The sequence below is a fragment of the Xiphophorus couchianus genome, chromosome 22 (genome assembly GCF_001444195.1).
Source record: "Xiphophorus couchianus chromosome 22, X_couchianus-1.0, whole genome shotgun sequence".
Taxonomy (NCBI): domain Eukaryota; kingdom Metazoa; phylum Chordata; class Actinopteri; order Cyprinodontiformes; family Poeciliidae; genus Xiphophorus; species Xiphophorus couchianus.
This window is the reverse complement of record NC_040249.1, coordinates 7,041,102-7,067,936: the sequence shown is the minus strand read 5'-3', so window position 1 is coordinate 7,067,936 and position 26,835 is coordinate 7,041,102. Positions and strand designations below refer to the sequence as shown.

General features: G+C 38.1%; 2 protein-coding genes across 2 annotated transcripts; both read right to left on the bottom strand.

Moving 5' to 3' along the window:
• Nucleotides 1-604: 604 nt before the first annotated feature.
• actn2b (actinin, alpha 2b) lies at nt 605-26,800 on the bottom strand. Its single transcript, XM_028007513.1, has 21 exons — nt 26,496-26,800; nt 19,782-19,896; nt 19,570-19,689; nt 18,727-18,813; nt 17,712-17,799; nt 17,270-17,348; nt 14,600-14,681; nt 13,536-13,621; nt 13,197-13,289; nt 12,765-12,995; nt 12,448-12,595; nt 11,784-11,934; nt 8,728-8,836; nt 7,441-7,581; nt 7,173-7,355; nt 6,779-6,913; nt 6,357-6,536; nt 4,825-4,971; nt 4,190-4,255; nt 3,940-4,098; nt 605-2,424 (listed from the first exon to the last, which is right to left on the bottom strand). The coding sequence occupies exons 1-21, from the start codon at nt 26,619-26,621 to the stop codon at nt 2,266-2,268; spliced, it is 2,685 nt and encodes an 894-aa protein (XP_027863314.1). The 5' UTR covers nt 26,622-26,800; the 3' UTR covers nt 605-2,265.
• Nucleotides 9,068-10,892, bottom strand: LOC114138315 (proline-rich receptor-like protein kinase PERK10). Its single transcript, XM_028007514.1, has 3 exons — nt 10,771-10,892; nt 10,622-10,680; nt 9,068-10,547 (listed from the first exon to the last, which is right to left on the bottom strand). The coding sequence occupies exons 1-3, from the start codon at nt 10,791-10,793 to the stop codon at nt 9,220-9,222; spliced, it is 1,410 nt and encodes a 469-aa protein (XP_027863315.1). The 5' UTR covers nt 10,794-10,892; the 3' UTR covers nt 9,068-9,219.
• Nucleotides 26,801-26,835: the final 35 nt, after the last annotated feature.

The window sequence follows — 26,835 nt, the reverse complement described above, 5'->3', positions numbered from 1 at the left end:
CTTAATTCAAGCAGAAACTCAATGAAAGCAAAGAAGAGTGGGAATGTGATTAATCTGTTTCTTCCTGTCCACATAAATAATGACACTAGAAAACTAGAAACCTTTCCCCAGAAAACTTGTGTTTTTCATGTGGAGTCCAGCAAGGGCAAAATGAGGTTTAATAGAAGCACCTGGCAAAAACTGCTCAACAGTCTTCAGTTTGCTTTCAAATTTACTTTCTGAGCATGTCAAAATCAAGCAGTGCCCTTCAGGGACAATCAACTGTTTTACTGAATATTTTTTCCAGAAATCTATTAATTCAAGCCTGACTCTGTAACTTTATGAATGATATTGCAATTTCAGAAATATAAGTATCATCAGGTGCTTCAAACCATGTTATTTGAAAGAAATATTAGTTGCCCAAGATGTTTACCCACTTGTAACAAGCTGAGTTGATTCATGTACATCCTAGTAAAAAAAAAGAAAGAAAACCTTCAACTATACATTTTATATTTTAATTTGATGCAGGAGCTTTCATTCATTGACATATTTACATCTTATATAAACGCTAACAAGTCGAATTGTGAAGACATAATTCAAGCAATAATCCACCAGACTCAAAGGATTAATTTGGCAACAATGCTTTATTGGAGTCATTCATTAATTGATGTACAGTTTGAAAAAGGTTCATGGTCACAGGGCCAAATGGTTTTTATTTCATGTGAATCTACAATTATCAACAAAAGGTAGAATTTAATGCAATTTTGATTGCATTTACTTATTACTTACATTATTAAAATAGTAATAAAGCCAAATGAAAAACAGACATACTGCAATGCTGCAGACCCACATACGCTTACTCTGTAAATGCAATCAAATATGAAAACTACATAAAACATACAAGAGGATACATATTTTTGTCTTGTCTTTCAGAGTGAAGGAAGTTCCACTAATGTATGCTTCAGAACAAAGGAAAAGACAAAATCTCATTATGTATGTTTTCCAAATGTAGAAAAGTGTACTTGCCTTTGCTTTATGCGTTGCTGCTCAGCAGTTATTTTGTATTTCTATGTGGAAGAATTGGTGTGTTGCTGCCAAATAATATTTCACCTTACGTCACTGCCGAAATGAATACTGCATATTTAATATTCTGTCTTTTCCAGCTTAAGAAATATTAAAACCATTGTAAATATTTACTTTTGCATTCATGTGGTTTCCCTTTTTTTCTGTGTAGTGATGCATATTTCTGGCTTGTGGGAACCCACTGTTTATTGATGGATGGCAGTGGGTCTGAAATAGCTTTTTCCAAACCATAATTCATTCTAAACACTTAAAAGTGGCGTATCGGAAAGGGGTATTGTCCAAACAAAGCCACTGTGAGGAAACATGAAAACATTACATGGCGTTCCAAACAAATCGGGGCCAAACCATGTCATTGATTTTCTGCTAAACACCATGAACTTGGGTTTGTCATTTTGGTGTGTCCACTAAAGCATTCTCACAATATATTTTAAAATACCACATGTTTTCTGGACTCAAATTTCCAGGTTTATCTGTTAATTTGTGGGCTAAATCTGATATCTCAGAACAAGCTTTTTTTTTGAGATCGTCTTAATACAGACAGATAAGAAGCTGCCACGTTTTAATTTAATTATTGCTCCTGATCTCAAGTTTCATGTCTTTAATACGGGCTGGTGTTTATTTTATTAAACTCCCAAATATTCAAGTGATCTATAAAAATATAAGCTTCAGAGCTGAGCTATCTTGTGATTGATTTTCATTTTTCATTTATTTTACCAGGATAAAAACCCATTGAGATTAAAAACCTCTTTTTCAAGGGATTAAAGGGATGCATGCAGAATGTGCAAACAATGTGAACCTAGAGTATAGTCTTAAACATTGCAAGGATGAGAAGGTGTTTAGCAACATGTGCTAAATCTATGTCTCTATCTGCACATTAGATTTTATAAATATAGAAGGCATTCTAAGGAATTTAGTTTACTTCCAGCACTAAAACTAAACTCAAGAAGAATGCTGAATCCTTTTTTTCCTCAATTATTTGGATTGTTCATAGTAATTTGTAATGTATTTATGGTTTTTTCACTTAAAAAAAACAAAACAAAAAAGCATAGAGTTTTTTGTTGGTGCTTTGAAGAAAGCATTGTACTCATTCAACATGTGTGGCGTCACTATGCAGTATGCATTTTAGTTATTTTAATTAAAAGATACGGAGTGGGAAGAGTGAGAATGATTGAAAATGGCCCAACGAAAGGTCTTCTTCACAAGTTAAAGGTCACTCTCTCCGTAGAGGGCGGTGGAGAAGGCGGTGTAGTCTAGCGCTCCCGGTGGAGCTCCAGGCCCTTTGTAAGGAGGCATCCTCATGATGCAATACTCCGCCTGTTCAGGAGGAAGCTCCCGCCTGAGTTCATCCACAAGGATGTAAGGCTACAGGGGGAGAAAACAAAACTGAGTTTAGGAGAGACGCTGCTGGCCACATTTGTCTCCAATCCTGGTAAAGGTATGTGAAAGCCTTTGAAATAAATTCACCCTTTATTGTGGCTGCAAGTTTTTATTTGAGTATATTTATTCGTTGGAGGGTGTGGATTGTTGAAACATGGTAAGGGCAGATATTTTTCTTTCAACAAACTCACCAGGGGGCCAGTGCGAGACTGTCGGCATCAATATGAAAAATTGGCTATTTTTTTTTTTCCATTAAAACTGGCTCTGTCTGCACACACTTTCATTCTTCATATTGGGGTGAACAGGCAAAGGAAGTAAAAATACATACAGATTGGCAACAACATGTGGAAGGAAATTAAGTCTGTTTGTAAAATCTGACTCCTGAAGAGAACTATGAAAGGGTAGTGTTTAAAATAAAAATAGAATACATCATGATGAATGAAATGAAGTTTCAGGATTTCTGTCTTGCGAATTAAATCCTGGAAGCAGACTGATTTTGTACCACCTGGACTGTTTCTGTACAGATTTGGCTACATTTACTCAACATTATCTTGGTGGAAGACCCAGTAACAACCTACTGTAATTTCCCTAAGAGGTCACCAGATCGTTATTCAAATCTCGTAGCATTCAAAAGCTTTATGATTTTATGAATGCTCACGAGGTTCCCAGAGCCTTTGGCATAAAACCAGGCTCCTATAATTCTTCACCTTACTTAATAGTTTCCAAGCAGTGCCTTTGAAAATATTCATACTTTGTTCTCACTATATCCACATGAAGTGCTTGTTGCTGAAAAACTCAAGTTCAGGTTGAAGGTGTGGTAGCATTTAACAGGCTTTACATATTTACTTTTGTGATTTTAGGACAGCTAAGCCTTCAGCCCAAAACAGCCAGTTGTCATAAAGATATAAATGGCATCTGGTGACCTCAAGTTGCCGCTCTTTGCTGCTGTCCTCCATACTGAACTTTGGAGATATATTTTACTTCCCTTAGTATTTTGCCATTGTCAGAGGAGAAAGATAGATATGGGTTCTTGTCCGGTCTGAAAGGACTGGGCCTCTGTGTCATTTGTACCTCAGAAAACATGAAGTCAGAATTAGAGATTTTTTAAAAACTCCAATGAAGTTAAAAAGAAAAATATAACTGAGAATGCTTCAGTTACATTCACTTTAAATAGATTAAGCCACATTTAATATTATTTAAAACAAATATTTTTCAACTTGAAATCTCTTAAAAATATCTAAAAAAAAAAAATAAAGTTTGAATTTCTCTGAATTGTTTTGTATGATATGAGGATGCAAGAAAAGACATTCACATTAAAACTTTTCACATATTCTTAACGGACGTACGACAAATGTGACTCTGGTACTGCATGTTGAGATCATGAACACAATATTAGATGGTAAGCAAGGCGACGGCATGGAAACAGTGACTGGAAAAGAAAAGCTTAAAATATCTGTTCCCGTGCCACCCAGCCAGCCACTGCAGCTCAAACCAACACACCTTGTCAGCTGCCAAGATCCGGAAGGATGCCACAACCTGCTCGGCAGTGTCCGTATCAGCCGTCTCTCTGGTCATGAAGTCGATAAAAGACTGGAAGGACACGATCCCTGTTGCATTTGAATCCACCAGCATCATGATGCGCGCAAACTCCACCTCTCCCTGAAGCAGATATGATTTCAGAGTGAGCATGCGAGCTTTCGAGTACAGTGGACAAGAATGGAAAAAGCTGATAATGGAAGATGCACAATACCAAGTCATAACCCATTGAGATGAGGCAAGCTCGGAAGTCATCCGTTTCCATCGCTCCGTTCTTCTTCTACAGTCAGACGTGTCAAATGTAAAGGGAACAGAGAAGTCAGATAATATTAAAGAACTTCATGTGCTATATTGACTGGATCATCCAGTCTCTGATAGCAACACAATGAAGCAGAGCATGTGTGTCGAAAAAATCTTGCAGCACCAACTGTTGTAATGTCAGTGAATTTGGCTTCATAGCACTGAACGGTTATAGCTACCGTGTTAAAATCAGTTAACTGAAACAGAATGTCATGCCAATGTGAAAAATGCTGAAACCTTATTGATTACCTATATCAGAAATTAATAGGAGGATGGTGCAGCACATGACTAACAGCTACAAATAGATGGGAAATTCAAGTCACAGCAGCATGCTAAGATAAGCATATTCCCTGAAGCTGCTTAAGATTAAAAAACAAAAAAAAAACTCAAGAGGAATATCTTGGGTGGTGTTGCCCTTGGGTGGTACAAGGATTCCTCTGGAAACAGGAGTAAGTCGTTACTTGCTCCTGTATTGATGCTGCTGCTTTTCATCATCAACTCAGAAAGCCAGAGAAAGACCCCTGGAGTGTGAATGGTATAAGGTTGTACCCTGTCAAAGTGATTGAAAGAAGATCTGAACTCATTCATCTGCTGCTGGCTGATGCCCTTGGCATCCCGGGTCAGGATCTGCGTCTCAATCTCATTAATGGTTCGGGCGATGGTGGTGAGGAGCAGCTCCCATCCCACACGGATGTGCTGTGGATGTGGTGGCAGAGCAGACATGTTAACAGGAGGAGGGCATATCTGAAAATACTAAATAGTTGTGTTTTTCAAACACTGCAGTGCCTAAGAAAAGTGTTATATAGCTTACACTTTTTAAGATCTTTTTAATGTTACAAACATCAACATATTTTAATGTAATTTTATGTTACCAACACAACCCAGAATTGTTGGGTTTTTTCAAGCTTTTCATATAGTATTACAGATAACCATCTATAAAATAAGATGGTTATCATTAATATCCAAGTAATTCCAGTGGTCGTAGGGCGTTGGGCAGGTTGCCAATCACAAGCCAAAACAGAGATAAATGGGATGCACAAACATGCACACAAATAATCATACCAAAGGGTAATTTGGAGTAACCAATTAACCTAACACTTATATTGATGGGATGTGCTAAGAAGCCAGAGGACTTGGAAAGAACCCACAAATAAATAGAAAAACTCAATGCAGAAAGTCTCCATGGCAGGGTCCAAAACTAGAGGCCAAACAAGAGTCCCACAGTAATTATGATGGAGCTGCAGCTCACATGAGAGAGTATGTTGACAGAAAATTTATAAGTCCTGTACTCCACATATTGTGGCAAGTAGAAAGTCATTGTGACAGGAAATTTAGTTTGTCACCATCTAGGGGTCACACAGCAAACACGTGGAAGCAGTTGATTAAAGTTGGTCAAGAGAGACAGAAATTGACCGACCGAGAAACATCACAACCAATGACAACACCATGTATGTCTTCTGCAGACATGGAAACTGGTCAGAGCTGATAGAAAAATCCAAAAGGGTTGGAAAAAATACTTAGCAATAGCACTAGGCCAGAAATGCAACTTCCTGTAGGACAGCAAACTTAAACATACAGCAACAGAATGGTTTGGATTAAAGCATATCCAAGTATTGGAACATGCACAGCTTTGAAAGCTCGTGTTCAGATACTTTTAATCAAATCAATATGACTGAGCTTGAGCTCTTTAGCAAAGAATAAAGAGGAAAAAAAGTCTGTCTAGATGTGCAAAACTGGTTAAACATACCCCAAATCAGAACTGATGAACAGAAATGCATGCCACACTTTTCAGATTTCAAACTAATTTTGAAAATCCTGTATAGTTTTCTTTCTACTTCACAATTATTCTAAGTACTAATTTGAATTGGCCAACACTCAGTAAAAGCCTTATAAAAATAGTGAGGTTTGTGGTTGTAGTGTGAAAAATTATGAAAAGCTTTTGGCAGTAATGACACCTTGGCAAAGCACCTAGACACACACATATCTGTAAATATGTTCAAAAATAAATTTTAACATATGCAGTTAAAGCATTCTATTCATGTTTTTACATATATTCAGAACTAATCTGCCCTGTCCTGTACCTCCATGGTGTAATTGGTGTGTTTGTTATCAAAAACGAGCGACTCCTGGATTAGCTGGTGGTCTCCTTCCAACTTGTCAATGTTGGGCTTGTATGCAATGATCACGTGCTCCATTTGCTTAAGCTGGGTCATCTGGTCCTCCAGTGTGCCTCCAATCTCCAGAGAGCAACGCCCAATTTCCTGAAAAAAAAAAATCAGTGTGCAACAGGGGCAATTTAATTTTAAATTCAGACAGTTTTCTCAAAGATACCACAAGCCACTAACAGAAAAGTCTGCCAGAGTTTTGTAGCCATCATGTAAAAAAAAAAAAAAAAAAAGATTAATTAAATTATTTAATTATCAGCAAAAATCCTAGAAGAACCTTGCATCCGAGTGGTCCGGTATTTAAAAAAAAAAAAAAATTATATTAAAGTTACGGTAACCTCCATCCTGGCCTGAATCCAGGGTCCAATCAGGTTGGCCTGGGCAGCAAATTGACGTCTCAGCCTTTCGTGGGCATGCTGGCGTGCCATCTCTTCCTGGAGCAAACCATCTCTCTGAGGAACCAGTTTCTTTACCTATGACACATACAGAGGCTATTTACTAATGGTAAAAGCTGAGAAATTTCCCCCTAAGAGGAGATTAATTTTAAGTATCTATATGATTTTACACATTATACCCTTATAAATAGATATCATCACCTAATTACTGCATTTAAACACCAACACCTATGCACCTCTTCTCATAATTAATCCCTTCAAACAGGGAAATAACCACCAGCTGAATGCCAACAATTGAAGATAATGCATGCATGCATACATTTAAAACTGAACTTACCTTCTCCCACTTATTAAGAAGCTCCTCCGTCATTATGGTGCAGTAAGGGTTGATAATGTTGGCCTTAATCCCGTAGCTTTGGGAAATTTTTTGCACCTCATTGTGGATTCCTAAAATGGCTTGTCTCTCTGTGTCTGCTTCAGGCATAGTGGCTTTGAACTGCTCATGAGCAGCAATTAGACTCTGGAGAAGATATATTGATGTTGGTCTTGCTTGGTACTTTATCAATGAGAGGGCCATACAAACGTGGGGAGTGCCGTAGTCCTACCTGGACCTCCTCAATGGTGTGAACTATGAACATGTCCTGCAGATCCTCCATGGCTCCTTCCATCCAGTTGTTGAAGGGAGCTGACCTCTTTGCAAACTCCAGGAACAACTGGTCAATAGTTTCCAGCAACTTCTCTGCACGCTGATACGATTACAGGATATACATTTTCAGAATCAAAACATGGCATATGGAATGCTACACAGGTCACAAATATATATACCATTTGAATTTCTTGCTATATTTTTCACATTAAAATGACTGACACATTTTTAGGGGATTTTATGGATCTGTATGGTTTTAAAGTACAAGAACTTTGCTTTGTAATGTAGACATTTAAAATAAAAGTCTAGCAGGCATTTTTTATTCAGCCCTCTGTACTCATATCTCTAAATAAGATGACTACAGTTAAATTAATTACAATGAAGCAGCTAAAGATCTAACTCCAATTGAGAATCTGTAGTAAGGACTTGCTATTCACTGATCTCTATCCAAAATGATCTACCCTAAACTATTTTACATTTTGTAAATAGTTTTCAAAATCATTTGAGCAGAAGCAAAAGACTTCCAGACATAATTGTAGCAAAAGTTGGATCTACAAAGCATGGCAAACTGTAAATATATATATATATATATTATTTTTAAAAAAAGCAAAATTCTCAATAAACATACCACTATTTTATAGTTGATTCGCCACATATAGCCCAATAACTTACACAAGTTTGTATTTGTAATGTGGCAATTTGAACAAGCTCAGAGAGGAAGGCACGTCTAAAATCCAAACATCCTCTCACTGGTTTTGCTTAAAGCAGAAGGTGGGAGGAGAGGGTGAGGGAGTCTTATGCCATTTTGGCCAAGCTAATCCCCACCACCCACTAAACTCTGGCTCGGTCGTTGGTGACGAAGCCTCTTCCCCACAGGCATGAATATGATGTGGAGCAGGGGCTTGGACAGAAAAACGACCCCTGTCACTGTCATTCAGATCTAATCCTTGGCACTTCTCCCGGGCCTTCACACATTTGCAGGTCTGGAATGACCAGCTTGGATCAGAGGAAGTGACTATTGAGACATAAGCCACATTTTCAGTAGAAATACATTTGTACTCTACAGCTAAAATTTAGAAGTTATTTACACTCTTGAGGTTATTAGAACCCTGAGTCGGTTCTGTGTAGATGGGCAAATGTGTTTGTTAAACATCAGCACCCTCTGGTGGAGATTTGGCATGTTTTCAGGAATGAAAAGCCTTAAATTACATCTCATCACCACAGGTAAGGATAGGTTTTGTCTCACCTCTAGTGCTTCTCTCCTCTTCTGAGTCAGGGTTCCCAGTTTATCCCACAAGTCACAGATGCTTTGGCAACGCTGGTTTACAGACGCAATGTCATGGTAATCCAGCTCACTAAAATAAAAAAAAAATAAAATAAAAAAAGTTTTATGGCCAGAGTCACCTACAAAGTAGTACCTAAAACAAGCTGGACTTACAGTCACTAATCTTTAGTTCACATGAAGTGTCAAGATACTCCCTCTTAACAGAAGCCATTTATAAATATTGGGTCCAAATTTACAGTTTTTAAATGGACTTAAACACTTTTAGACAACATTGAAGCACTTCAAGAACCACACAAACATACAAAGTTGCTTTTTTTCCTCCTTTATTACAAGTTTTAAAACACTTCAAGTCAAGACCATGGGTGTAAACTGCAGAAATTGCTATGGCTGCCTTTAACCCTCAATCGTCTAATTCTGTACTGGATAGTCATCTTTTCAGTAAGCCTACAAGTGCTAGCTAGAAACCTTAGCTTGGCTGTCAATACCAGGGCCTTCAGTTGCAGGGAAGGGGTATTTTTCATAGCCAACTTGAGTTGTATAGCCTCCGCCAGCCTCATAGTTTGTCTGCACGTGTGACACAGTACCATGAGGAAGCCACCCATTCAAGAAGTAAAACATGTTCGGCACAACCTGGTTCAGGTATGGCAGTGGCATAACTCCAATTGGCATCCCTCCTGCACCGTAAAGGTACACTGGAATGACGTAGTCTTCTGTTTCATGCTCCGAGACCCCATGTTCAAAGAGGGAGGCATAGCGGCTTAACTCGCCACCCTGATAAGAGGATTCTTGATATGCAAGGGGCTCAGTTTCACCCTCTGATACTCCTTGTTCTGGGCCTCCTTTCAAAGGAGAAGAGTCTTCTGACACAACAGGTGGAAGGTTGAGGTCAGGTGTGAGTGGAAGATAAGAGGCAAAGCGGTCTAGAGGCATTTCACCAAGTTGTGCAACAGCAGCTCTGAATGGGTCGCTTTCATGCTCGTCAGTGGTCAACCCCAAAGGATCAGCACTTTCTGGACTTGGAAGAAGCAACTTCCTTTTGGGAGGCTGAACCACCCAGCTTACAGCAGCATCCTCTGAGGTTGGTGGATGAGCAACCATTTCTTTTGTGGGAGTATCAGTGCCTTTGGTATTAGGGAGGGTTTGAGCCTTTAGCAAACGATCAGCCAACCAGTTATCTGCAGACCCTTCTAGAACTGAAGGAGGGGGGACATTTTTAGGACGGCCAACTTTCCAGGGGACCAGAGGCATTTCAGGATTGGAAGGAAAATAAAGTTTCTTTGCAGGGTCAACCAGCCACGAGACCTTGGGACCTTCTGGATTTGAAGGTGGCAAAGGAAGATTTTCAGGACGGTCAACAACTGAAACTGCAGACTCTTTAGGATTTTGAGGGGGAGGAGGAGTGATTTCTAGAATCTCAAAAGGATTTTGTAGTTTTGGATGGGGTGAAAGATCTGTCAGAGATGCAACTGGCAGCGACACCACAAGGCCTTCAGGATCAGAAGCAGGGAGGGGAAGCTCCTTTGGTGCTTCAGTTGGCCACATACTAGCAGGTCCTTCTGGCTTCAGAGCAGGAAGGAGTTTGGGAGGGTTAGGGACTAGAGAGACCGCAGGGAGTATTTGATTGGAGGGTCGCACAAATGAGCTTTTGCGTTGGGGTCTAACAACCACCCATGATACAGAAGTACCAGCTGGATTAGAAGACATTGGACGGAAGCCTTCAGGCTTAGCATTTTGGGGTCCAGGATTCACCTTCCCAGTTCTCATGGAAGACTGTCCCCAGCCTGTTGAGAGAAAATAAGTTAGTATACAAAAAGACTAAAGAAATGTGGAAAGAAATAAAAGTTACAAAACCCACCATTTTGAACAGGAACATTGTGGACACTCCAGCTGAACAGAACAACCAGGAACAACTGGCTAGAAAAAGTTAAATGCACTGTCAAAATCTTAAAACACAGAAAATTTGACTTGAAGAAAAAAAAAATGCCATCAAACCAGTCCACATACCTTGCACAAACCCAGGAGGCCATTTAGCTTGTCAGTTGAACCTTCTCTTGCCTTTGTGTGAACGCCACTTAAATAATCACCAGAAACACTCGGTAGCCAACTTCAGACTGAGAGCTTAACTACACACAGGTGCCTGCCATTCACTGCTGATTGAAATCCCGACAGGCTCTAAGAAAAGCCTTTCCTTCCTACTGCTTGGATAAAATTCAGTGACAAAATATGTTCTAAGAACAGCGTCAACAGCAAATAGTTTAAAGTTTAAAACTGGTGAAAGGTGAGATTTTTTTTATTGTTGTTTATGCTGAAACAGAAAAGCAAGCCTACAGCAAAACAATTTTAGAGTTTCTCCACTGGCTACCTTTGCATTTTAAAATCTGTTGAAAGTTTATTGTCTGACAAATTAAGAGTTAAAGCTGAAGAACAAAATACAATTCTCACTTTCATAGCAGCTTTCATACAGACTTGTGGGTAGCTCAAAATGTAGATTTTTCAAAAAGCAAATAAATTTTTATCTTTCTCTTACTTTTACTTAAAATTAACTGTGTCTCATTTAGTTGTATATACCTGTTTATCTAATTATTTGTACATTTGAACTGATACTTAATTTTTTTTGCATATTCTTTACTTGACTAAATGTTTTATTATTGTGCTTATTAATGATTGTTTTCATGCTTCTTTTTTTTTTAATTGCAAGCTCATTTTGATTTTGATGGATTTTATTTTTTTTTTTTTAATTGTTCACTTGATTTTTCTTTTGTAATAATGTTGCCAAGCTTAAAAAATTAACATGGCTCGAGATTTAAAGATGATGAACCCACAAACATTTTAAATGTAGAGTTACAGAAGGACTTTACAATAACCGATTAATTGTTATTCATCATTTGATGAATAACAAATGATGGCTAAGTGTAGCCATTAAGACAGAACCTTCATCCGTTTACTTTTCTAGTATTTTCCTCTCTCTGATTCAGAGTGACAGATGAGTGCAAGCTTCTGGTTCGAGGACCACATACTTCAGTTCCTGTGCAATGGCAGCAATCTGCTCCACTCTGTCCTGGTGGGCTGCCAGATCACTCTCAAAGGCCTCATGTTTTCGAAGCAAAGCTCGAACTTCTGTCAAGGTGGCCGTCTCATAGTCCTTCTGGATGAGGATCAGCTCTTTACCTGAGGAAGCCAATAAGTGAAGGTATTTGACATAAACAGAAGCCAAAAACTCCTAAAATGAGAGTGTGATCTGAACCTTGTTCTCTGCTGTTCAGGTGTTAATGATTTGCCTTTCTTTTTTGTACATAAATCCAGTTTCCTTCAGTTCACTGCTCAATTTAATTTTTTTCAGTGCATGATGTTTGGAGTTTTTATTCACTTTTCTGCCTGGATGTTTATTTTTTTTCCCCAGGTTTGTATTTACCTGCTCCAAATTCAATTGGGTAGATTGTAAAGCTCTGCAGGAGGATCTTTCAAATGTAGACTAATTTCCATAATTAGTTTTTATGGTTTTAAAGAGAGAAAATCGTCAGTTGGTAAATTGAATAGTTTTGTGCTACATTTGTAAAGATGACTCTTAAAGCAAAATAACTTTGACTCAATATTTCATACTTTTTTTCAAGTGTTGCGTGAACATTTCAAATATCAAATATCAAACTAAAACCCAGTTTGGAAAAACTAAGTAGAACTAACCACTGGCCCAGTTCTCGTGATTGGTGGCTTTTTGACGAAATTTTTCAGCCAGGTGATCCAGCCTCTCAAGTCTGCGGATTTCAGTCAGAAGCCACTCTTCGAAGCCTTTCTCTGCCTGCTCCAGGCCCTGCCAGGCACTGGTTATATCCTGAGGACACATTAAAAGTGTATCATAGATTCTTTGTTATAGACAAGTGTTCAAATCACTCTTGTTTGGTACTCTACATGCTTCATTTCCCAAATACAAAATAACTTAAGCTAAACAAAACAACCTTATTTTCCAATAATAACGAGGAGAAAAGAAGCTTACGACTTACAGAAACCATCTTCCCTTCAGAGGGCATAAAAGCAGGACGGTTGCTGATGCGTAGCTTGGTCTGTAGGGTGTTAAAGTTAATCTCCAGCTGGCATTTCTCCTGAACTTTCGGGGGTTTGTGTTGGCGTCTGTAGTCCCTGAAGTCCTCCAGCTTCCGCTGCATCTCCGCCATGGTTTTTTCCGGGGTCCGGTTCTCCAGCCAGGGAGTGGTGCGACGGATCCACTCCAGCAGCTGAGGCATGCAGAGACAAAATGTAGCTAGCTTGGAGGCCTGGAAAGCTTCTTAAGAAAAACTCTGATGAATAATTAATTTCTTCTCCAGGGGGCCTCAGTATGATGGAACAGAATGTAGAAAGAACTGAAATGTCTTTTTTTTTTTTCCCCCGAGCTACTTTTATGAATCAAACAAAAAAAAAAAGACAAGAAACTTTACCTCACTGGCCAGTCTCTCATACTCCTCCATCATTTTCTCGTTCTCTTGGTTAACACCAAGCACTTTGCAGATCCTGTTGGCCGCCGTCTCCGCCTGAGGGAGAAAGCATGACAACAACGTATTTAAATCTGCAGAGTGAAGCAGCAAGGCTTGTTCCCCATCGATATATCATTATAAACACATAAAAAACTCATTTTGCTCACAGCCTTTTGGCTGATCAGCAACCCACGTCCAAATCTAACTGACAGCTTATTTCTGCACCCCGCCGTGTTCTTGGAAAGCCTTTGCTTTTGGATAATATAAAAAAGTGTGGTAACAGGACGGATTCCCAGCCGATACCTGCTCGGCTCCAGCAAAAGCGTGATAAAAGCAGGACACGTAGGTCATGATGGCTCTCTCATCTGGCTTGGGGGTGTTGATGATATCTGCGGCATACAAGCGGAGCGGAAAGAAAAATAAAACAAATAGAAAATACAGCAATAAAAAGAAGACATATGTAGAAATTGCATAAATAAAACCTCACTGGTTTTAATAAATAAAATAAAAGAGCGAAGGAAAGACACAAAACATTAGAATTACCCATTTTAAATATGCATGAGAGCAACATTCTTAAGTCTTACTTTTGTAATTATTCAACCTCCATCTGTAATGGAGTATGTTTGATTTGGAAATACTGATGCTTAGTGGAAATATCAGGTTTAATAACCTCTTTAGATATTGAAAGTTTAAAGTATTCCAGAAAAAAGGGCAAAAGTACATTATCACAAGATGTTTTGAAGCATTTCTATATGTAAAATAAGCAAAAACGTCCTGGAGGCTGAGGTTTGGGTCAAAGGGAGTGTTTCTCAAGCTTTAAATAACTAGTAATACCTCAGCATGTGCCACTCTACCTACAGACATTTTAGAGTTATGCTACAATCAGTTGTGGCTGTGTGTTTATGATGAACAAACCATTGTTTGGCTGTTACAGCTTGCTAACTGTATAGCACAGTTAATTAGTCCAAAGTCACTTTATAAAAAAGCTAAATATCCCAATTTTCTCTGAGTACCACTAAAGGCAATGTAAGTACACAAGTGGTGCTTGTGTCACAGTTTAAGAACCAAGAATGTTTAAAGTTTAAAGTTATAGCTATTTTCCCACAACCATTTTGTCTTTATTTCTGCTCTCTCAAACTGTGTAATATTGCTTCTGAAACCAAATGCACATAAATAATTAATGGCCGTTCACAGCAATTCACACTGTGGTTCTTAGAGACAAAATCTGAATGGGGTAAAATTAAAATTAGCAGGTCAAAACATTATGAATACCGATGATCAGAAATTAGCCACAAAACCTTGATCATTCCATCTCTAGTAAAAATGGATGGTAGGATTTTATTTTTAGCACTTCCAGAGAACAATACCTTCTGCGTCCAGCATTTTAGGAATGTCCAGGTGTTTTTCGGCTATGTCGAAAGCCAGGTTCAGGTTCCCCAGAGGATCATCCTAAAAATAGTAAACAAATTTCTGCATAGTTACACACAAGGATAAGGGTTAAGGACACACAGTGAGCAATGTTGGCTCATCTAATGCCTCTCATGCAGCTTTAAAGATCATCTCAAGCTTTATAAAGAAGAAAACTTTGAAATGTCAGGGCATAGAGATGTGAGATGTAGAAGTTGTCTGACATCTAATTTCCACAGGGTTTTTTTCTGCTAAAAAAGACACACTTGGTACTGTTAAGGATTTTAGTATGCGATGACCACTGTGCTTTATTTTATGTTTATACCTGCAGCTCTGGAATAAAATTAGAGAGACCACTGCACTGAACCCCAATGAAAACCTCACGGTTATTCTACCGAGTATTGATTTCTAAACTCCTCCCGAGTTAAAACATTAGTATTGTTGTTTCTAAATGAACATGAACTTATTGTCTTTGCATTATTTGAGGTCTGCATCTTTTTTTTAAAATCATTTTAACTACTTCTTTTTTCTAGAGCTGCATATTTTACTCCTAATCAGCGTTTGGGCTAAACAGTTTTCAGGTAAATCATCCGATTGTAAAACTAAGCTTGTAGCTGACATTAAACCCTTTTGCTGGTAAGTGGGCCATCAGGGAGAGAGGAGTGCGGTAAAGAGATCATGCCATCATCCTGCTGCTATTGTCCCTGTGAGAGTGTTTTATAAAGGTAACAGGTGGCCTGCGCTACATTACATGACAGGACCAGCTGCTCACACATCCAAGTGTAGACCAGATAGATGCATGGAAGGATGAGTGGCAGACTGGTGGGATGGAAGGATGAACGGACAAAAGGCTATACCCTGAGGTTGTTGTTTGTGTGCGAGTGTCTGACAAGGGTTGTATCAGTAAGCTGAAGCGAGCTTAATGAACATGTTTCCGCAGAGCCAGACTCAACAGCTGCACGGCTCACAATGTAACTGTCTCCTGGCAGCATGAGCACAACTGACAGGCGGAAATGTGACAGAGCACATTAAAATGTACAATAAATGGCAGAAACAAAATGATATCAACATCGTTTTGCGGAATTGCTTGCGATTTCACTAACAATTACCAAGCCGATTATTCTGCAAACGTCTTACTGACATTTGTGGACTGGCACCCTGGAACAAGAGAGCATGGCATGACGACACGGGCAATACCAAAGGTAAGTCTCGGTTTGATCTCTCCAAATACCGAGGCTCATGTTTCTGGGAACGCTTAGGGTCGACTCCGTGTCACGCTAATGAGCCGTGTGCTGAAAACTGAGTGTGTCCGTTTCCAAAACAAATGAAAATGTCACTCTTCGTTTCCAGGTCTGTCTGGTGTTCCCCTGCTCTACGTTTGCAGCATGAGGATACTCTCGGTCTGGGTAAAGTGGATGTTGCTATTTGGGGTTGGGTATGCAAGCTTTCCTTAGCCACAAGATCTAATGCGTTTTCAGACCTTGAAAATTTAATCACGGGTGCTTGAGCGGGAGGCAACTGGACTTTTGTACTTGTGGAAGCTGTTTCACCTGTCATCCAAAAAGTTTCTCCAGTGTTCAAAATTGTATAAAACAAAAAAAAAAAAAATAGAAATTCCATTTTTGTGCTCTCATATGACACACATAAAGAAAATAATTAAAAGACTGAGCATTTACTCTGGTTAAATCAATCTAACTTTCAATAATCTTTTACAAGGTGCAACGGCATTTGTAGTCTTCGCACTTTTTTACATTTTCGCTTCATAATTACAAACATTATGATTTTGTTTCCATTTCATAATTTGTGTCACTTTGATTTGCGCATAAAATGCCAAGAAAATGTTTTGAATGTTTTGGTTAGAACATACAGAATTGGGAATAGTTCAAGGGGCATGAATACTTTCACCAGGTAGTGTAAGTTCATATGAGCTTTAAAGAAAGCCTTTGTATTATGAGAGACTTGAAGTAGAATTCTGCCATCCAACATAATGCTAACGCAAGCATCTCCTCTTAGCCTGGTGAAAATATTAAAGCTTCTTCTAAGCGTAAAAAGAATTTCTCGATGGACTGGTCAAGACCCTTTCTAGTAAATGCTCAACCGCTCAGGGTCATGGCCATTAAATCTCGTCTCAAGGTGAATACAATTGGCTGCACAGAGACAAACAGTTTTTCTTTATGCTACTCTGGGAGGAAGTGTGTGGTAACAAAACAGCTTTGGCTGAGGCTAATGAAGCATGAGGTGAGACTAAACGAATGCACTTAGGATAAAAACATTTTATGTTAGGCTGAAACAATCATTAAAACCATTAGCCAAACAACATGCATGATGTAAAAATGACTTAAATAGTAGCAAATAAACTTGTTTTAGGTTTAGGCCACAGGTTATTACCTGCGATTACCTGTGAAACTAAACTTTAAATAGCACAGTAATAACACAATCCAGCAGGCAGGAAGGTGAACACTCCATGTGAAGTATTAAAGAAAAAAGGATTGTACAACTCAAATCCTAATCATTAAAAGAAAATAAATAGATCTCATTGGTAGGGGGGGGTTTCATCAGCTCACACAATGTCAAATGCGTTAATATACGGAAATCTGCGTGTTAGTTGGAATGAACCGAACACGCAGAACCTTGTTGAGCTTAGAGAAGTCGAGGAGGTCGGGTCTGTGTCTGTGTATCAGGGCGCAGAAAGCCAGGCCGTCCTTCCAGCTTCAGCAGCCAACAGGCAGAGAAAAACCAACAAGTCAGGTCAGACGTAAGATTTCTGCAACTGAATTCCAGCAGTAAGCAGGAACAATGGAAGCTCTAATGACGCAACAGCTCCGCTTGGCTACTTTTCATCAATGCTATGCTCAAGTTTTTAAGTTCTTGAGAACTTCAACTTCATGGTAAATTTTGTGCAGACGCACCAAATTTTACACAATACGTACACAATATTTTTGCTTAAGCCGTTGAAAGGGAGACTATGGAGCTTGAGTACGAGGACATACACAAGCTATGAATAACATAAACTAACACTGCAACCAAAGAATAAATAAGATTCAAAAGTGAGATTTTATGGCTGAAACTCACCTGACATGAAAGTTTTGGACATTAACATTCCTGTAGGGAGCTGTCTTTCTTTGACACCACAGGAGAAGTCCTTCCTTGGCAGATGTTTCTAACAAGACAAACAATTTAACAATTGAAAAGGAAGTTTTTTCCTTCACATACAATACTAATCAATTATTTATATAAGTGCATTGAAGTACAAAAGTCTTAGAAATATAGATCGGCTGCTGTCTTTATTTAAACACAAACTGTTTTTCACATTTGTAAAAAATAATTTCTGAATCAGTAACATTTCTGAAACTTCTATGGCTCCAACTTAATGCATAAAATTATATACTAAGTTTTATTTTTCTATTTAAAAAAGTGTTGTCTTTACACTTATAACAAGACTCAACTGGGCAATTGGCCATTTTAAGTGGCTCCATCAGTAAAAATATGTAGTTTTAACCAGTTTCCAATACTTGGAAGTTGTCAACGTGAAAAAAAAAAAAAGATTTAAAGTCTCACTACAGACATTTAAGCAAAGCCTAAGTACAAACACTGTAAAAGTATTTCTAGCCCCGTTTGGACTTTTTTGGTTGGCGTTTCTTGTCACAGTTGACTAGTCACAATATCAAACAATAATAACCTGAGCAAATACAAAAAGCAGTTATCAAACGAACATTATTACTAATAACAATAACAACAGAAAACAATAAAGGATTAATAATGGACAGAAACCTGTCCAAAACAATGTCCGGTCAGACCAATACGCAAAGGCACAATAAATCTTTAAGGTGGTAGATTATTTATTCTCATTTTAAAAACAGGAACATCTCAACAATGTCTTTAAAACAAATTATAGGACTCTTAAATAACAAACGTGTGGCATTCCAGTCCTAGGTAATTCTTAGCTGTGAGTTCTGATGTGCATCCTATCAGAAAATCGGGGCAAGATCTTGTTCAATAAATTTGCATTTTTTTATTTTCAGTTTCCACTCTGTTAGGATCAGCTTTGCCTCAAATATCTTTAATGTCCAAATATCCATAATCGTACCTTCCACAGATATGTCCTGAATGGCAAAGCGGAGGATGATGGTCCAGATCATTCCAAGAGTCATCTTAACGTTCCCATCCACAATCTCTGCAATCCAATAGCAAAACAGTTACAATCCTTTTACAGGACAGACAGATACACAAGACTTCATAAACAATAGTATATTGCATATATGCTTTGTCTTTATTCGACTTTTAAGTAAATAATGCTCCAGCAATGCCCAACTATCTTAAATATGATTCCATACCCTTTGTAGTTTTATCTCCGTCAGTCAAACTGCTCACTTTTTGCATGTGATCGACATATTACATTTATTTAAAAATGTAATATTTAGGGGACGAAGGCGGCACTGCTACCTCCTTCTATGCTTTGCAGACACTGACTGAATTCACTCACTTCAGTATGCTAAGTGCTTGATGTGGCTCCAATAGGAAGCCAGTTGAAGCAGTTTTTTTATTATTATTATTTCATTTAATAGTTGTTTAACCACTTGGGGGCACTCATAGAATTGGTTTAAACATCAAACTTACAACCCAACATGGTGAGATCAATAAGTTTGAAAAAAACAAAAACAAACTAAAACAAGACGACAATCTAAAAAGTATTCAGCCATTATGCATGACGTACTTGTCACGCCCTTCTTCCTACTGTACAAGCAATATACAAAACAGGGTCCATCATAGTCTACACACACACCTGATAGTAAAGATAGAACCTAATACAAACTGAACTTCATTTTTTCACATTTGGACCTGCACTAATATCATGCATATGGTAACATAGGAAGCTGCATGCCAGTAGCTTTAGCAGTGCAGAGATGTGCAATGATTTGTGTGACTGTACCTTCGGCTCCAATGGAGACCAGTTTGACCCCTTTACTTGTGATGAAGTCCAGCGCTTTGTTGACATTAGCGATCTTATGAAACCGCATCTTCCCTCTGTCGGGTTTCGGTAATCTCTCTCCTACAGGCAGAATGTGATAAAGCAAAAATGTCGGATTGGGAAAAAAATCACTCGCCCTTCCAGGAAAAGGATGTTTCCTGAGGAGCTCAGACCTGAGATGACTTCCAGGAGCAGCATGAGCTTTAATCCATTTCTGAAGTCTTCCTCAATGTTTTCAATCTGGGTCCCAGCCTTCCTCAGGTGAGAATTGCACCATGCTGTGAAGGTCTAATAAGAAAGGGTTGCCCAAGTCAGCTAAAACAACTTTTTGAATGAATTAAATTTAATAGTAAGCTTTTTCTCACCTCTGTTAAACCTAGTTTGCAAGATGAACTCCCAAAAGTTTGAAATAAATGAAGTTCAAGTAGTCCAATCATAAGTCTTATGCTTTAGGCATATTGAACACAAACAGACAGTGAGACCACCTTAATAAGATTTCACAGCAACGTTGTATAATCAGGCCATCCTTCAGTGACACTCTAGTGTCCAGTTTGAACTTTCCCTACAATAGTTCCTCTGCAAAGACCGTTCAAACTACATGTGCTGTACACAGGGGCCTAAAATGCTGTAAATCATTCTAAGACAAGATCATTGTCTTTCTCCTATTTTTATAAAGTCTCTCCATGAACAGGCAGCAGAGTTCTCAGCACTGTGCAGATGAAAGCCAGGGAACCGGCCAGAGTGCATTCCAGTTGATATAAGGCGTTAAATTTAGACCTCTCTGCTGTAGCTCACGATAAGAGACAGAAATGAGAAAAAATAAACTCTATCTCTATCAACATCAAGAAAAGTATCCCTCCTTGACTTTTTGATGCTATTTTACCACTAATAATACGACATGTGAACATATCTGGAGACAGCACCTATCACAGAAGGCTGTTAATTCAGGTAGAATTTCAGGGAGTAGAAGAAGGAGGAAACTTTTAAAAATATTACCGGTACTTAAAATCAAATATTAAAATTTATTTTACATTGTGGAATAATGTAGAATAAATGAAAATGTTGGTGTCTTGCACATAACAACAAATGCTATTGCATTTGAACAGCAAAAGAATAAAATCACATTAAATGTTTCAAATCAATAAACAAATTTTAAAATCACAGAAGTACAAAAAATTATTTACAATCATTTAGAGAGAAAAAAAAAATCAAACATACTTGACCCTATGCGAAACGTAGTGGACACTTTACCAGAAGTAGCCTACTAAAATTACTGAAAGAGTGCATGAATGACTCATTCAAGAAAGCCCTGTAAGGCCGCAGTAAAGTTCCTAATAAAACAATAAGCAAAAAGAATAATAATAAAAAAAACCCAGCAAATGTTCACAATCATTTCTGGCCAGTCTGATGAAAAAGAGCAAAAAGTCATCACACAGTTTCCAACAAACATCTTGAAGAGATCTGCAAATTTTGGAAAAATACTCTGCAGATTGATAAGACAAAAGAGAAACTCTGCAGCCATGAAGGAACATACCTTGCCATAATTTCTTGACCTTAAGCTCAAGTACATTTGGGTGTACTTGAGCCCAAGTGTACTTGTACTTTTTAGTCCGCCTCACAAAAAAAAAAAAAAAAATTAATTAAGATTTTGGGGTGACCTAGTCAAAGTCTGGAGTGAAAATCTGACTACCACGCCGTGGCATGACCTAACAGAGCCAAATCATGCTTGAAAGTACTTTAGTGTGCCTGAATTTTTTATTTTTTTTTGCAAAGTATAGTGGGTCAGAATTCATCCACAGTTATATCAAAGACTCCTTCACAGTTATCACAAAGACATGGTGGCACATGTTGCTGGCAGATGTGGCACAACCAGTTAGTAGGTAGACAGGGGGAATTTGTATTTATTATAGGGAACATTTAGTTTAGAGAGCTTATTTTCCTGATAAATTAAAAAAATTTAAAACTTCCATTTTCACATTCTCTGGCATACTTTATCTGATTAAAAGTATGCCAGAGTATGCCACTTAAATGTGACAAAAAAACAAAAAGGAAATCTGTAAGGGAGCAAATACTTTCCACAGCATTTAGTGTGTGGTTTTAAGTCTTTTTTTTTTTTTTTAACAGTTGGTGTGATTCTTGTATATATTGCCTTTGGATTATAACTCCAGGGAGATTGCTTTTATTGCAGCCTATCTGTGGACCTGGAATCAAGACCCAGATGAAGTTAAACTTTCTGAATCTTAATGAAAGCAGATAAAAGGTTATTTAGTTTGGAAAGTGAAAATCCCTTATAGGTTTGTGTGTCTGGTATCTTATCTCTTTACAGTTACTTTGTAGTGAAGAACTTGAGTGTACTTAGAAGCTTTTCTAGCAGAGGATGAAAAGATTCCTACTGTTGTGAAAACCAGCATTTAAATAACTAAGGCAATAACTTAGAGTTATTGCCTTAGGGGACCTTTACGTTCCTTTCAATGAGACAATTCTTCATCCTTTTGGATGAAACATTCTTACATTTCCTGCCCATCAAGAATCCCTTTGAACAGGTAATGAAAAGAATTAACACATAACTGTGATTCTGAAATCTTTTGTGTTCCTGTACATTTTTGCATTGCTTTTGCAGTCATATTACTTTTTAACCTTTACTGTCCATGCTCCCTAGACCACAGAGGTATTTAAATGCCTTTTTTTTTTTTATTAGAAATGGATCAATCAATGATCTGCACTTTTTCCTTAAGCTGTTCTAATAGATGACCAGCAGGCGGAAAGTACATACGGTAAATAAAATAAATTGGGAACCACATTTTATATTTTCTTTACTCAATTACAAATCAAATGTATTACGAATAAAACTACCGTACATCCATTTTGAGCCTAATGATTACGGGCATATGCATAAATGTGGGTGGTTTTGTAGTCCACTGGATTAAAAACTACTTTTTTAAAAATGTTGTCACAGGTTTTGTTAAATAACCTGTGACAGACTGGTTTATGCATTTTGATTTATTGAAAATAGATCCAAAGCAGTAGGTCTAACCTAAAAAAAAAAATACAAACATTAGCATGTGAAGCATTAGCAGTGGTGAGCAGTAAAACGTCATTCAGGAAAGACTTGAAGTTCACACTTGTTTAACTTTTACTCATTTAGCTTGAATTGACCAATCTTTTATTTTTCTTACATGTTGCGGAAATACTTAGCAATTAAGCAGTTACAATTATATTTTTAACTTTGATCTAATTTTGTCTTTCAGCTGAGTCTAATTTTCTTTTCTTTTTTTCCCACACAAAATTATTGAAATATATGTAAAATCAGATAATTTTTCACTATTAAAGTAGTGTAATTTGCTACTAGGATCTTCACCAACAGCAAAGTTGCATCAAATGAGAATATGTGAACACTTTTTGCATGCCTGGCCTCAGTAGGACCGCATTTGCATGTCCATCCAGTCACTCAAGCTTCTCCCTTGGGTGCCGGTGCAAAAACAGAATATTACAGGCTTACAGAGTGAAGGGCATCACATTCCGCACTGAGTGAACCCTCCCCTGGGTGTATGTGACATTGGACGGCTGTCCTACTTATTTAGAAAAAAAAAAACGTTGCCTGCTAGTCCTCCAAATTGAACGCAGTCGCAGTTGCAGAACACCGGTGCCCACTTTCCGCCCTCCTCATCCTCTTCCAAACCATTGCCTAGTGACGATTGGAGCTAAAAATATTGGTGAGATACATCCAATGAGTGACTAGTGCCTCTGTGTACTCATGGGGTCAGAGAAGCTACAAAAAAAAAAATCCTCACTCATATTTTTCCTGATTTATCACATCATTACTTAAATCCGCAAGACAATTTCCCTTTCATGCTGCATATTGACGAGCTAGGGGCCCCATGAAGGAAGTTCCCCATTAAAGGGTGAAACCTTCAGGGATGCAGTGTCCATTCTGTTTATTTTGTACATACGTGCACCAGCACAAATCGCTTTCAAGTAAGCGTGGGTCTGTAACTGGACTTGTTGGTGTTCTTTAGATTATTGCTGTGCTCCATAACCCAAGTTCACTTGAGCTCAAGTTCACAAACCTAATGGTTGGAAATCTTCCTTAGAAGGGTCATGCTGTTGTTGCATTAATTATGACAAGACGTTAAGGTCCTCAAATACTGTAGCTGGCTCTTACCATCACAATGCCACCACCATGGTTGAATGTCACTATAACGTTCTTCTTCTCTGTTAGTAGTTTGACTGTGGTGATGGGACTGACACTTTATAAAAGGTTCCAATTTTGTCTGGTCAGTCCACAAAATATTTTTGCTAAAAGTCTTGGACAGGCCTTTGTGTCCTCTTTTCGTCAGTTCTGGAAGGAAAATGAGGCCCACAGTGTTTTAAAAGTTGTTCTGAGCTCTTCTGCTCCTCCAGCATCCCTAGTGATTGCGCTCTTGGAGTAATTCTGGTAGCCTGCCCAATCGTGGGAAGATTCGCCACTGTTCCTTGTTTTCTTCATCTTAATTCATGTTGTCAGATAGGTGCTGTTTACATTATTTCTTGGTTCTGGCAGAACTCAGACCTGGTTGTGTCTAGAAAAAAATGACCTCGGCAGTCCTAAAAATGTGGTTAATTACTGTTTACCCCTGTGTGACAGCAACACAATCACTTTTGTATATTGTCAAGTTCTCATATTGTTCAAAGATCAGACATATGTATATGTGTCACACACAAAAAAACAAGTACTTCAGCAAAAGTGTGGAAGAAGGTGAATCCTTTTTCAAAGCGGTGAATAATTTTAGATGTTTTTGTTTTAGCTTAAATGCAGTGATGCTGCTGTGTAGTCACAGTTATCACATAATGAGAAGTTCATGCTTACTCTGAGGTGAGCACAAGACAATTTTATGATTGCTAAAAAAAAAAAGAAAAATATAAGAAACGCATCTATCATTTAGCTTATTCCTAAAAATACACATTTTGTCAGTGAGGGCGTGAGTGGGGTTATAAAGGACATGGCGTTGTTGGAGATGCAGTTTTAAGGCCCAAGCCAACTCTTAAAGCTCAGAAAAACCTCAATTGGCAGTGTGGGAGGCCGAGGCTATATCGGGTTGAGCTGATGCTGGTAAACTCCAATACATTTCTGCGCCGTGTCTATAAACAAAAGAATTCCCCAACCCAAGGACGCTGGATTAACCCCACTATAATGCCTTTTGGTCCTTAGTTTAAAATTAGATGCAGCGTCCATTCTGATCCGGAGAGCGTCACCATGTGCTGGAAGCATCTGTTGACAGCTCGCATTCCGGGCGTATCAGTGGAGAGGCAGCGGGCTGTGGAGCCGCTGGAGCGGCTATTGTTAGACAGTTTGGTACCCGCCGCATCCGTCCGTCAAAGTCGCCCTCAATGGACTTAGGCAAGCTGACGTCCCTTAAGAAGAACGGCGCCGGAAATTGTGAGAGCCGCCCTTCAAAATAAAACCTCAACGAATGTATTCGGCTTTAATAAATTACATTTCTGAAAACTATCACGTGTCACTTCTACATTTTATGTGAAATATTGTGTTAGTTGTCTAATGCATATTATATCTAATTAGTTGTGTTCATTTTGCATTGTTTATAATTGTTTAAGTTCATCATAGGTCCTTTGTGTATACTATGGTAATTTTTTTTCATCTGAAAAGCACATTTGTAGTTATCATTTGATTGCTAATTGCAGTCACCTTTCCACCTCAAATTGATTATGGTGAAATTATATAATCTTAGCTCTTCACAGAAGTCAAGCTTGTTTGTTTATTCATCACAGAATTAAAACCTCATTAGTTCCCTGGCCTTAATTGTCCCCTCAGACTGTTACATTGGTATAATTTCATTACAATGAATAACTGGCATTTTATTAGTACATCAAACTTCCTATGTTGCCTAAACAGAGCACTGCACTCTAAGGTTTCTTCTATATTCCCTTTCAGTGTGTACTGAATTTTGGTAAAAGAACAATTAGGATTCTTCTTGCAACTTCTAATTGGGGAAAAACGCACAAATTTAAGTAATCAGAAGTGTTTTAGACATTTAGCGACAAAGAAGAAAACATCACTAGATTTGTGTTCCTGTTCTTTATGCTCACTTCCTGTTGTCTATTTAAATTATATTTTTTTACTGGTATTTTTCAGTAATTTGGACGAATTTCACTGATTATGGGTTATTTTAACACATTCTACGTCTGTTTAAAACTGGTTGTTCTTGAGAATCAGAGCTCATATCTCAGTGACATTGACCTGTGTAAATAAAGGTGAAATCCTTTGCAGCAGGGAATACTTCAAACTGTCACTGTATCTTATCAAATAGACTGGCAAACATCCCAGTAAGTCCACTTAAGGAAATGTATCTGGAGGAGAGTAGTGACTTTGGAGGTTGAGGCTGTTAGTCAGCCTCAACGTCAAACAATATGAAACCACGAAACAATGAAATGTAGAGTGGAACAGGACTATTTTTGTATAGCATATATTTATCAACATATTGCTTGAATTAGTCAGTTGTTAATATGTATTTTTCCCCATTTTAAATGAATATTAACAAACTTATATAAAATCTATATGGTTTTCATATTGTTCTTATAATTTTTGACACTTCTGGGACACCTTAGTATGGATTATTCAATCGGGTGTTTTATTTTGAAAAGATGATAACCGGAAAAATCTATTACTATTGATCTTTTTCCGAAGTTGTACAGTTAAGTTGACTGCTTAATGTTTGGCAATGGCTTATTCATTTAATTTTTAGGAAAAAGTAAAATTGATTCAGATTTTTTAAAAATTAAACCTATAATACTGACAATGACAAAGCCGCTGGTCACTGTTTTATTTTTTTTTTTCTTAAAAGTAAGCAAAGCAAGCTAAACCAGTTTCATAATTAACGAAACAGACATACTTTCCTCTGCTGTTGCTCCCAGGCGGGGTCCAGCAGCATGTCCCTGTCCCATTCTTCTTCCTGTAGCATGTATTCATCCTCGTACCCGTTATCATAGTGCACCGTTGTCTCTATTTGGGTCATCATCTTGCCCCGGTGTTCTCTCTTTTCTCGAAGGTTTTTATGTGAATTTATCCTGTAAATCGACGGTGATTTAAGGTAAATCTCTCTCTTCTAAGAGCCGCTGTTGCCCCTCTTTCTCTGTGCCTCCCGCTCGGCCTTGTCCTTCCGACCTCACAGAAGGCTGGATGAACCAATGACTGTGATTAGTCCTAAACCAGTGGCGGTTCTTGAATGAATG